This window comes from Oreochromis niloticus, linkage group LG22 (genome assembly GCF_001858045.2).
Source record: "Oreochromis niloticus isolate F11D_XX linkage group LG22, O_niloticus_UMD_NMBU, whole genome shotgun sequence".
Classification (NCBI taxonomy): domain Eukaryota; kingdom Metazoa; phylum Chordata; class Actinopteri; order Cichliformes; family Cichlidae; genus Oreochromis; species Oreochromis niloticus.
Window position 1 is genome coordinate 24,595,019 of NC_031985.2, and position 13,375 is coordinate 24,608,393.

The window sequence follows — 13,375 nt, forward strand, 5'->3', positions numbered from 1 at the left end:
CCTCCACCATACATCGGTTTACTAATACAAGTGTCTCTTTACTCCGACCACACATGTTGCTGCCATACGTTCAGTAAGGCACAATTATTACACACCACATGTAGCTCCTACAGTCTCTGCACCGTACAAGTTTAAATACAGAGCCATGACACACGCACTCCTTCATATATTTCCACATCTGCATACATTTAGACCTGAACCTAAACATCTTGACAGCGGTGAACATTATGTACGCTCACAACGTTAACGCCGCGCCTTTTACATTCAAAACTCCTTTCTTTGGTCGTATTCTTCTGGATTCATTCGACCATAAATCGACACACAGTTGAAAAGAGCAACTCAATCGAAACAGACGCACACATATGAAAATATGTCTGGATTTCTAATATATACAGAAGTGCCACATTTACTGTACGATATTTTTTGTGTGTAGCCGGTTTTATGATCATGTGATTAACGTGCTTTTGGTTATAAAGCAACACAAAAGGAAGACACTGGAAAAAGCTGCAACAGTAAGTAGCCACCGATATTTAAAGAAAGTGTTCAAGTGTATTTGTGCAAGCCCTTCTGCTGCTGTGTGCATATTGTGGACGAGTTTGGAGTGTAAACTTAACTAATATAACACAACACTGTGAAACAAACACTGCGTGAGCCCTGTAGCAATTACACACCTCGCTAATCGGTGAGATCGCATATAGACGCCGTTATACAATAATTAGAACAAAATAACTTCAAATACTGTGAAAACTAAATGGACCTGATAGTTTCTCGGTGCTTAATGTATGAAAAACACTTCAGCTCCCCCCTCAAACGCACCCCCCCCCCCCCCCCCCCCCCCCCCCCCCGTGGAGGTTCAGGGGGTGCTCGCGTTGGAAGGGGCCACTGCCGTCGGCACCGTGTAGCGTGGGAGATGGAGTCCAAACTTGCTCTCGATGCCAGCAAATGTGGCCACGGCCAACCTGAAGCCTCCGATGTGGTCGGGGTTGGGCGCCGGCAGGCTGATCCGAGACTTGGGGGTGGGCTCAGAGCCAGCCGGCTTTCTGTGGTGTGTGGCGAGAGAGAGAGAGAGATGGAGGAGAAAGTGAGGGACATGATGAGAGAGAGAGGAGCAAAAAAAGAGGTAGAGACAAGGGGAAGGCAGGGAACTGTTCAACAACATAAACACTGCAAACTGTTAACGCACAGGGGTTTTATTATCATCATTATTAAATCTTAAATTAATATTATCATTCGAAACGCTGTTCGCCACAGAAATAAACAATCTTAATAGAAAATCAAAAGCGGAACGGCTCAACGCTTCTCCCTGAGAGCAGAACTAAATCAAATCCCTCAAAGATTTCACGCCGCGCTCTGTGAATCGCTGCCAACACAGACAGCAAGAAAAGGATCTGCTCGGGTCCAAACCGCAGCGAATTTTCACTGGATCTGCAGCTGATTTTGTGTCGCTGTGAGCGAGCGGGGAGAGAGGGCGCTACATGGAAAACGAATGAGCCGTCCGACCGATGTGTGCATGTGCATCGCGGTGTCTGCTGTCCATTAAAAGGAGGCAACCCAAGTTCCCCAACGGGGTTTGAGTGAAGGAGTGAATTATTCTTGACAGTGACCTTCATGAGGGGAGGATGAGGCTCTTTGAGTCCCAGGAGTGGGGAAACGACACGCTGAGGTCAAATGGGTGCTCACAAAACTTGTGTATTTGAGGAAACTGTCAACTGTCAGAGGGTCTGTGTGACATCACTGTGGGCTTCCTGTTCAGGAAGAAAAAGCCTTGTTATTGTTTCCGTGCGGTTGAAACAGTTGAATATACTTACTGTCCTCCAAAGTCGATATAAAACCAGCGCTGCAGGAGTTCATAGGTCACCAGTGTCACCCCGAACTGAGGTGAAGAACGAAACACTCGAGCTGCAGCGGAGAAATGTGTTTATTTAAATTAATAAAGACGCAATTTACACAAACGCAGAACCACATTGGTCAGTTGGTCTGGCCAAAATAATCTCTGAGACGCAAGGAGAGTGAAAGTGTCTGTTTATGGTTCATATCTTATGATCAAATCAATGTAAATCTATTACAAAATGGTGTTTGACTCCATGAGCATACCTCCAGCTCCTTTCCAGAAAGCACGGGGCCCCTCTTCTCTGAGAATCTTCCAGAAGCAGTCCATCAGGCCGCTGTAGGTGGTCTGGCCAGCACGCGCCGCCACCTGTAACCGTGTCTTGATCACATCTGCCGGGGTTACCAGAGAGGCGGCCGGCATGCCTGCAGAAAGGACTCGAGAGCTTTCTAAAAGGTCGAAACGTGTTTGATTCTAAACAGAGTGCACAAAATCCAAAATCAGGCCCAAACAAATGAGATGATGTGCAGAAAGCAGCCATCAGCGATTGACTGAAATCTTGCATATCTTTGAAACCCGTCTCATCGAGTGGATTTTTAGCCGTCTTTGTTCCCCTTTCTGAAACACGTCATCTTGGATCTTTACCATCTTACCATGCAGTATGTCTGCGGCATACATACACTATACACAAGTAGGGGCCAGCTCCTATCACTTCACCATCAACCAATCCAGGCCATTATTTAATCTCTACCTTTTTTCTTCCTTTCCTCTCTCTCCCACTTTTCCTACAGCCGTTTGAAAGAGGCCAGACAATGGACGGTAATGAGAGCAATGCACACTGTGCCCCGTGTGCCGCTCAAAGTGACTGGCTGACTGAAGGGAGTGACTGCAAGGCCCCCACTCCAGCCACTTCACTCATGAATGGGCCCAATCATTGATGGCTCGGTCATTACCATCAACTGCCCTCTTGACGATTTACTCTGACTTCTTGGTTTTTGTAACGGCAAAACGAGCTATTCAGCAAGCCTGATCAACTCGGCATTAGGTAGCCGACTGGCACCCAGTGGAGACTGACCACCTGCACTGAACTGAGGAGAGGAGCGGAGAGGAGAGGAGAGGAGGGGAGGGGAGGGGAGTAGGCAAGACGTCTGAATATATATGTATCTACACACATATATAACTGACTATCCTAAGACCTTTAATTCAGACAAAGATAAACTTTTCCAAAATCATTTGACAGAATAAAAAGAGTCTTGATGATCTATACAGGTGCTGAAACAGAACTTTACCCTAAATTTTAAAAAAGGAAAATCATGATGACAGTATTTTTATCTCTACCAAATGTAATCAAACCAAATCCCCCACACAGTATGGCATCGACATGGAAAGTGCATAGAAACAGCAGGGGTGTAGCTACAGGGGGCCCCAGCCCTCCCTGAAATTTTATTACCTGCCACTAGGGATGTTCAAGAAACCATACTGCCATGTTTTATGGAAAGAAAACAAAAACAAACAAACAAAAAATCATTGCAAATCAACTATATAATGTTTAATAATATAAAGTCTGCAAAGTTTAACTGTTTAAGTTTTGAAAAAAAATGACTCCCCTCTCACAGTGGTTTTATATTCACATTCACTAAATCCTGCTCCCAAACCAAATATGTCACCAGCTGTGATCTGGTTCTTGGGCCCTTCTGTGCCATCTCACTTAAAAAAGAAATCTGCAAGCATTAGTGACATACAGAGCTCATGGGCTGCAAAACAACAACAAACGCAAAGAAGTATTTTTTTGTAGCTGCACACATGAGCAACAGGATAAAGGACCAGGAGCTTCCAAGAGACAAAATCTGACGCAAGAAACAGGATGCGAAGCAGGAAAACAAGAAAACTGCAGTGGACTTCTCTAACCTCAAGAACTGTGGCTGTATGCCACTTACGTAAAACAGGAATGTTTCCAAGCTTTAAAAGCTTTATTTGCAAGTGCTTTAGCTATCTACAGTAGCTTGCTAACATATCTTACAACTGAGGTAGCTAAAAGAATCTCCCGACATTAAAACATGAATAATTTTCACCAACTAAAAGCAACTTTAGGCCTTGGTCACATATTGTGTGCCTGACTGTTTTCTCTGTCTTGCAGCCTTTGTTTTGAGACGATCACACCTCGCACTTTCTCTTCACTTCCTTCCACTGGAAGAATCTGCATAGTTTTCAAATATTTGAAATGATCTTCACCTTATTTACTTAGTCTCAATAGCTCAGTCAGACTACAGTAAAAATAAACCTTGTTAAGAAAAAAAATGTGTTTCCCCGGCAATTGTGCAGATTTTTCCTGTTGGAGACCGATTACAAGTAGTTGCAGCAACCAGCTGACTGCAAGGCAAGACAGGTGGGAGGCAACCTGTCTCCAAACCATCGCAGCCTGACTCGGACAGACTGCAGTCCCTCTCAAGTAGATGGGCAAATGTTTGCAAATAACTGCTTTCTAATTGCCAGATTGCCAACAACAGGTTGCAATCAATCTGAGTCAGTCTGGGTTGATAAGTGCACCGTGTCTCTTTGCAGTAGGGGACTCAATCCAACTGGTTGCCAACAAATTTGTAAATTTCTGTTTTAAGTCTCTGAGGTTCTGGCTGGACTCTGAATGTAATTAGTCGATGTGCCTTTATATGTAAACAGACAGCAACAGATTTGCTAATTTTGCTACATTTGTTACAGTTAATTGCCGTATTATCAGAGAGAGACAGCCTGCAAACTTGACTCCAATCAAGTGAAAACTGAGAGCAGGCTGACTCTGTCTTATCGATGTTGATGCACCAAAGTGGCTTTTGAGACGGCGCTGACTGTGAGCAGTTGCCGATCTGGTCCCTGTCTTTAAAAGACCCATGTCCAAAGCAAGGTTCAAGTAAAATATTCAATTTTCTGCTGGGAAACAATGAATATTCCCACCATATTTCACAGTGACAAAACAAGCAGGACTGCAAGCGAGTGGATATTTCTTACACCCCCACAGCTTGGCCAAAAATTCCCTCCCTCCGATATTTATCCCATTCGGAGCTAATGCGAGCTGGAGATGGCCCACGCTACATTCTTCACAGACCAGAGTAATGCCTAGCTAAATAATGCTGTACAAACTGAGTGTGTAATTCAATTTCCTGTGCTGACTGTAAAACACTAATTGCCAGAATGCTGCAACCGCTGATAAATATATGTGAAAGAGGGATGATAAATGCGTCAAAGTAATGAAAAAAATAAAGAAGTCATGAGGCTCGTTTCAGTCTGTGAGCCGTGGCTGCCAGTCTTGCGGTGAGAAAGTAAAAGTTGGAAGCGAGGCAGGATTTATGATTTTTTTTCCATGTTGCCTTGCGTCTGCGTCAAAAAGAGAGTGCTGCTGACACATCTCTGAGGATTCAAAATAAATATTCAGCCGTTCATGCCAATGCTGTAAAGCTTTTGAACTTGGCAGGGCTGTTATTAAGGATAAATCAAATATTTAAGCCTTTCTTTGGTTAAATCATCTTTTTATGCAATGGATAAAGCTCTTAAATCATAACTGATTGTTTTGCTGTTCCAGTTCTCCGACAGGCAGGACGGGACTGTTCACCCTGCTTCTTTAACAGAGCAGTACGCCCGACCATCTTTGTGCATGTGTTTGTGCGTGTACAGTATATGACGACTGGAAAGCCTTCATGCCGGCCCGGTTGGCTGGCAACCGAGGCGCTTCCCTACAGCACAGCTCCAGAAACCCCAGTCCCCAATCACTGAGCTCTAATTAGCAGCTACCGCCATGGAGCCTGCGGTCAAAGGCTGCCTGGTTTCCAAACTCCGAGCTCTGCTACTGTTACTGCGGGCTCGCGGACGTCTGAGGCAAGAGCAGAGCGAAACCTGCTCTCGCACTTTGTTCGAAACGGCCAAAGATTTTATTTCATAAATGTCAGGGCTGTGCACGTTGCATCGAGGGCTGAAGCTTTTAGCCTTTCGGGCTCGCTTGGAATGGTCAGTCACTTTACAAGCCAAAGCACTGGTTTTCAAGCCAGGGGCAAACACTAAAAGGCCAAGCTATTAAAATGCAACATGGGACTGTGTAGACTAAACAAATGACCTGCAGAGAACTTGCATAAAACATACCATCTGAGATCCCAACGGTAATGGGTAATGGCAGGTAATAAAAATGTATGCTGTACTGTAACAGGGCCGGTTATAATGGTGGTGTAACAAGGGGCGATCCAGCAGTGCTGTTTTACTACTTTAAAGAAACTGCAAAACATATTTATACAATATAAATATATATACTCACTAGCCAATTTATTAGGTACACTTACATAGCCATTTTCTAGATTCCCACACACACAGCACTTTAGCTGCACACCCTCACACTCTGATGCACACAATGATGGCTGCCATCTTGCCCGTGGATACCTTGACACGCACAGTAATCTGCCTGAGTGTACTTTCACCTCCTGGAGGACCCAGGGGTCAAACCACTGACCTTATGTTAAGTAGATGACTCTACGGCTTAGAGTCAACAAGGTGCTGGAAATAGTTTCACCACATCCCAAAGGTGCTCTGGTGGCTCGAGATCTGGTGACTCTAGAGCTCATTTGAGTACAGTGAACTCACTGCAATGTTCAATAAACCAGTTTGAGATGATTTGAGCTTTGTGACATGGTGTGTTATCCTGCTGGAAGCAGCCTGAGAATATGTATGTACACTGGTTTTAAAGTGATAGGATCGCTCAGGTAGGCTGTGGTGTTTAAACAACGCTGAACTGCCACTAAGGCGACTAAGATGTGCCAAAAATATTCCCCACACTATTAAACCAACACCAGCAGCACGGACTGTTAGAAAGCTGCATAGATCCATGCTTTCATGCTGCTTATGCCAAATTCTGACTCTACAGTCTGAAAGTCATAACAGAAATCAAAGCTCATCAAACCAGGCAACCTTTTTTTGAATCATATAGCTTACACGTGTGTATGTGTGTAATATGTAATCACATTGTATATTGTCCTATTGATAGGAGTGGCACACAGTGTGGTTATTTATCTGCATACTTTGAGTTGTTGTCACATTCCTATCAGCTGAAAACTGTCTGTCCCTCCTCCTTTGACCTCTGACATCAACAAGATATTTTCACCCAGAAAACTGACGCTCACTGGATATTTACTGTTTTCAGACCATTCTCTGTAAAACAGAGGGCTGTGTGAGAACTGCAGATCAGCAGTTTCTGAAACACTCATGCTCGATCTGAACTTCAGCAGGTCATCTTGACCATTTTTACATGTGTGCATGCATAAAATGTGTGCCAGTAAGTGCTTACTCTGCAATATATATACATATAGATGCAGATCTATTTGGAGGTACACCACATGTGCAGGGGTCAGACATTAGACACTCTTCATGTGACAGTGGTAGACAGTGATTATAATATATTAAAATACACATACAGCAAAAGCACATATAAAATCAATGCTTTCTATTTTAATTCAAGCACTCTAGCCTCTGATCTCATATACAAACTACTTTTTACCTCTAAATTTTACACTAGTTTGTCCTTCCTTTTATACTGAAGTATAAAGGCTCCAGGGGATGGACGTACTTTACCTGCCAGAGCTCCAGCAAACAGCATCCTGGCTGGCCCTATTCTTCCATCCTCCTCAGTGAGGTAAGCCTTGGTGTGGGCGTAGCAAGGGAAGTAGATAGCCGAGAAGGGGATGTCCCGCAGAAAACAAGCCTTGGAACCCTAAAAAGACAGTTAGTGGGATACTTTGGGTCAAAACACTGGGTTAAAAGTTGAGCTCCCAGAAGGAGAAAACAAAGACAAGAATAAACATAAAGGGGAGCAAAGAAAGACTGATGAAGCTCAGGGGATTTAAACCTTGATTTCTGGCTGAGTTCTCTGAAAATAAATTGCAATTTCTAGCCACAAAATTAAACAATCTGTTCCTGAATCACATATCCAAGCATCAACTGATGTTACCACCGTTTAAGCTACTTCCAAAAGACCCCTACAACTCATGAGGCAGAATGAAATGTGGACCGAAAACATGGCAGAAAAATCATGTCTCTCCATATGCAAACGATCAGTGCTCTCAGCAGCAGGTGAGGGGGCGGCTCCAAACGCAAAGCTATGAAAAAAAAGAAAGAAAAAAAAAACAAAGCAGAGGAAGGCAGACTGGCTGGCGAAGATGGCTCCTTGTCTGCGACTGTAAACAGCACTATATCATCAAGCCTATAGAGTTTCCTGCTGTACTTTAAACCTGCTGGCCCACTGCCAGCTTTTTGACACAGCAGCTACAGTCAACAGAAGGCGTTTAAAGACCTCGCCGGAGTCTCCCTGTTTTGGACAGGCTTCATTTAACTCCCATGGGATAATCCTTTGGTTCCTCCCTGACACATACACACATACATACAGAGGATTGGCAGATACCTGGGCTATCTCTTTCCCTCTTTTTTTCCTCTGGCACTGCTTGTCTGCCTGTCCCTCCTGGCTGAGGCCCATGTGGCTGCTGAAAGCCTCGAGATCCTATCGAGGCAGGACAGACAAGCAGCGTCACAGGGACTGGGGATGAGAAGTTTTAAAAGCAGGTTTAAGGTGTTCAGCTGGGTAATGCACCGGCGGACCGGAGACAATGAGCTGTTTTACAGTAGTCCTTTAATACCGAGATGAAAATTAAATTGAATAATACACACAACATAGAGCCTGATCAATATATTGGTCAACAGATTATGGGTTGATATCATCAGTATTATCGGTAAAGGCATTTACAACAACCGATAAATGTTAATTTTTTTAAAAAGATAAGGAAGAAACATCGTCCAACAATGTAACGAGTGTTGATGTTGCATAGTTTCTCCATCAGGGGGCACTCTACAACTTTCCTGTTGGCAACACACATGCACACAGACTTGTAACCATAAAATGAACTTTATTTTTAAATTCAAGTGTCATAATATTTTAGTACTGACTACACCTAACAAATGTCAGGGAAACAAGATTTTGAAATCTCCAAATATCGGTCCTAAAAATCTGATATCGGTCAGATTCTAACACGAAATCAAAAGCTCTTACGTTACTTGCAAGTAACATGATATACAGTAACTTCACATACATGAAACATTATCTGGTTCGATATCCCTACAGTGACAGCTTCCCCCACTGATGAATGGTGGCGCTAGAGCGTTAGTAACCATACCAACCGGTAGCTCCACCAGCTGAGGGTGAGCATCAGGATAATTACCCTGACAAAGGCAGCTCTGTGCCTGGGTGCAGCCCCTCCGGAGCCAGCCCGTCTGGGGCTTGCAGGCTGGAGCGCGTCTCCTCCCCACCTCTCCTCCACCACCACCACCATCGCCGCCAACACTGCTACTGCTTTCTCAATGCACTTTGTCTCCTCTCTGTGCACCGGGAGACGAATGCAATTAAGTATGTGCACGAGCACGAACACATACATGCACTGGCACTGCTAACACAGCGTTTGGCGGCATTTTCACAAACAGGTGAATGGAGACAGCAGCTATGTGTGGACACACACCTCACGGTCATAAATTACCACACAAACACGGCGACAGGTAGACAGAGACGTGAGGAGGCTCCACGGTCTTTTACAGCCTCGTTAACAGAACCCAAAGGTTTATTTGCAAGTTGCCACAGCAGCAGACACACGGACGAATCACTAAAATAAATAAAAGGAATATTAAAGTAATAGTCTAGTGCAATAAATAATCAGCAGACATATCTGAAAAATAGTTTACTACCTGGAATTTAAGGACAGACATGCTGCCACACACCAAAACAAAAAAAAGTGTCATCTTATTTAAGTAAAACATGACTAATTAATGTAACCACAGGTATTAGATTGACATTTTCACAGTTGATTGCGTTTACAGTTGAGGTAGGATCTCTCCCACCAAGCTCCATTAGGACTTATTTATGTAACTCAATTAGACATGCTCTGTTTCACCCCCGGGACTAATGTCCCTGTCAAGCCAGTTAAGCTGCTAATGTTAGCGTTAGCCACAGCTCATTCACTGGTTCCCCCCAGCTCTTTCTGCTAACATCTCACTGCTTCAAACAGACGAGGGTTAGAAGTCCAAATATTTACAGGAATAGTAATTATTGAAAAAACAGGACATACTCTTTGTAATACAACAAAGATTGCTAAATTAGCAACAAGTTATATGCTCAAATAGTACACTATAATTTTTAGCCTTGCGCCACTGAAAAATACCAATTATGGCAATTAAGGTTAAATACAGCTTTTAGCATAAATTGTGCCGTTTGTGGTTCTCAAACAGACCACAATGAATTGTCAAATTAAATGATAGCTGATGTGGGGTAAGGTAATGCGTATAATTGAACAACAGTTAATAGAAAAATCACATATGATTTAGTCACAACATTATTAAGAAACAATAGATTGTTGTGAAGTTGCAAGGCCAATCAAAAGAGAAAAGACAATCTAGGAGCAAAGAAAAACAAATCAGCCCGAGTTTGAGTCTCTTTCAACCGCATCTGAAGACGTATGAGTTTTAAATTCAAAAAAAAAAAAAAAATGCGCTGAATATCATCCGTTCTCTGTCTTGGAAATGATCTCTTGTGTCTTGTGTTATAAGGAACTTACAGGTCATTTCTCCAGTCTACACACCGGCTTCAGCCGATTATTCAAAAGACAGAAGGAGTTATAAAGTGAAAACAACTGAAAGAGTAAGTTTGTATGTGACAGACAGACATAAAACCGGGACTTTCAGATTCTCCTCCTGAGCTACCAGACGACTGTACACACATACTGTAGGCAGCTCCATTGTTTCCAGTCCACATAAACTACACTGTGGCCTTAAATGTGTCCTCAGCAACATTCACTCGAGGGCTTTGAAGAGCTTACTGTAGTAAAGAAGTGACACCAGAAATCTCATGGAAACCTTTCATGGACAAAGACCCATGTAAGAAGATTTTGATCATTTAGTGTGGACCTGAATTAATGACCCTAATCCTAGGTATTTAAAAAACAGCTCCATATGAGCCTAACTACACCTTCACCTCTCATCACAGAAGTGTTTCCCACCTTGTAAAGCCCAAAGAAGCCCAGGTCCCTGATGACCGACAGAGCGCTGACCCTCGGCCCCGTGGTGATCTCTCCTGCCACCTGCAGACGGATCTTTACTATCTCCAGAGGGTTTGTGAAGATCACCTGGGATCCTCCAGCCTGGAGGAACACATAAAAAACACAAACAAAGCGAACTTCAGAAAAAGGGAAACCCTCACTTTAACCGCTGCGAATTAAACCCAATTTCAATGACGGCTTTGTCTGTGCTTTAACGTGAGAATTCAAGTATTGCCCCAGATCCACTTAAGCGATTTCATTTCAACATAACGTGCTGAAATAAAAATCATTATGAGACAAAAACTGCTACAATTATCTGGCTTATGATGTAATTTTAGCAATGTTGCAGCCTCAGCAACCGACTTCAAAACAAACACGGAGAGAGGAGGAGAGTACCAGGAATATCCAGCTGATGCACGCGAGTCTGTCAGCTGTTTGTCTTCATCACCCAGACCCTGCGGGGACTCTGACTTCTCTTTTTCTCCCTAACCTCTCGTTTCACATCATCCTCCAAACCTGTACTTGTGATGGTGGGCGGGGGGGGGGGGACCGCTGCAGCAAGTTCAGGCTGGTTTCTGTGTCTTTTTCTGGTCAGCAGTGCTTTTAAGTGCATAAGAGGTAGCTGCTGTGAAGGAGTTAGGGCAAGACAAATGGTTAGCTGTGCAGTGGGGGGAGCATGGCGGCATTTCCAGGACGCTTCGAGACACTGGGAAATGGAGAGAAGATTTTTATTTGGGCTTTTTTACCCCCTTTCACCAATTCGCTGACTCTCTCCCTGTTTCTTGCTTTGACCTGCTCTCAAAATGATCTCTCTCATCTTGTCCAATATCGTCCGCCTCTGCCAACGGTTGCCAGTGGTTACCGAATCTACACGCAAAAGGGCGGCACATCGCAATTAGATAGCAATCGGTTGCCATGGCGCCACTTCTGTCTTAAATAGGCCTGGTCTGTTTGTTGTTGTTTCTCTCCCTTTCTCCCCCTCCTGCGTTTTGCATCGTTATGAATGATGGATTGTGCTCGTCACCTCTTGCCTTACGGGAAGCTGCAATCTGCAAACGTGGGCACTGTTTTTTGCTATGAGTCCCCCAGCTTTAAGCATTACCATGTACTGCTTAAGAGGAGAGAGGGGAGGGAGGGAGGACAGACAGAGATTATAATCGTCTCATTGAAGGTGTGTGTGCAGCTGCTTTTTTTAAACAACACAAAGAATAATGGGTTACAGCTTCCCTTCCAGACCAAGAGAGTGAGAGAGAGGGCTGTGAATAGCAAGAGGGCTGCTGCATCTCACAGCTAACTCTTTATGACTTGTTTTATGGAAATAACCTAGTTGATTACATGCTGGCTAATAGCGCAAGCATTAAGAGGCTATTGGCCCCGGCCCTTAGCAGTGCTGGCTGCTTCAATTGGATTCAAATGAGACTTGAGATGGAGGAGATAGAGATGTTGTTTATTTGAAATGGGTAAACAACAACACTGTTCAGAGAGATGAGCTGACAATTAGATCTGACAACATGAGATAAAAAGGAGTAGTTGAGGGGGTTTTTTTGTTTTGTTTTTTTTGGTGCTGTCGAACCACCCCAGAGTCCTGCATAACTCTGGAGGGCATGTGGGGCAGGAAAAAAAGAGTGAAATGCACAGAAAATAGCGAGTCAGACAAATAAACAAAAGGCGCTAATGAGAGAGAGAAGAGGAGCAGTCAAAACAAGAGAAGTGAAGGAAAGGTCGAGACTGAGGCAGAGAGGTTGAGGGTTGTGATTATGGAGTGACAGCGTCGGCAGTCCTCTGATGATTCCCAGGTAATTACAAGGCAAGGTGATCCTCGGAAACCTGGGTCGTCAGCACCTTATGCACGGATCGCAGCTCCTTGGCCGTGTGTGTGTGCTGGAAAAGGAGCTTAGTAAAAGTTTGAGGACCTGCCCACCATCAACCCTAAACACGTATGCCGACCATGCACTTACACAGGAGATTAGCACCAGCTAAAAACCCCCCCACAAAAACACAAAAACAAAAAAAGAAAAAATGTAACCACCATCTATAAATGATAATCACGGCTTCATTTGTGGCCGGGGCGTGCGCATGTTAGATTCACTGATAATGTTTTCATAACTCACGTCAGGCCTGAATAAGAAACTCATTAAAAACCACAAACGCAAACTGTAACACATTCACAATGAATGGGAACAAACAACCCCGCTCCTCCTGTCAGCAATGACCCAGCAAGTATTTCGTGTAACTTAAGTCCTGAAACGCAGGCCAGTTACTGCCAGATAAGCATCCACCCAGCTCGGTAAACGGAGCATGCCATTCTTACCAAATAATCATTAGAAACTGGCAAACCCACACCGGAGCTTAATGGTGCTGAGCCGCAGGTTTAAGGACAGAAAAGAGGAGGAGGAGGAGAAGGAGCGTGAGAGGTGAAAAGAGAAAGAAAAGGGACCTAAAAACC

At 44.0% G+C, this 13,375-nt stretch overlaps 1 protein-coding gene across 4 annotated transcripts in view; it reads right to left on the reverse strand.

Annotated features, from left to right (window-relative positions):
* Positions 1 to 17: 17 nt before the first annotated feature.
* Positions 18 to 13,375, reverse strand: part of slc25a13 (solute carrier family 25 member 13) — a 51,325-nt gene continuing 37,967 nt past the window's right edge. For 3 of the 4 annotated variants that reach the window (XM_019350516.2, XM_025902202.1, XM_019350518.2), the window contains 4 exons: positions 10,891 to 11,031; positions 7,430 to 7,568; positions 2,095 to 2,253; positions 18 to 1,040 (listed from right to left, as the gene is read on the reverse strand). In XM_019350516.2, the coding sequence (XP_019206061.1) occupies positions 748 to 1,040; positions 2,095 to 2,253; positions 7,430 to 7,568; positions 10,891 to 11,031 (732 nt within the window). In that variant the 3' untranslated portion in view covers positions 18 to 747. Of the gene's footprint in view, positions 1,041 to 1,808; positions 1,900 to 2,094; positions 2,254 to 7,429; positions 7,569 to 10,890; positions 11,032 to 13,375 lie in introns of all 4 variants that reach the window. The other variant, XM_019350517.2, reaches the window with a different exon arrangement.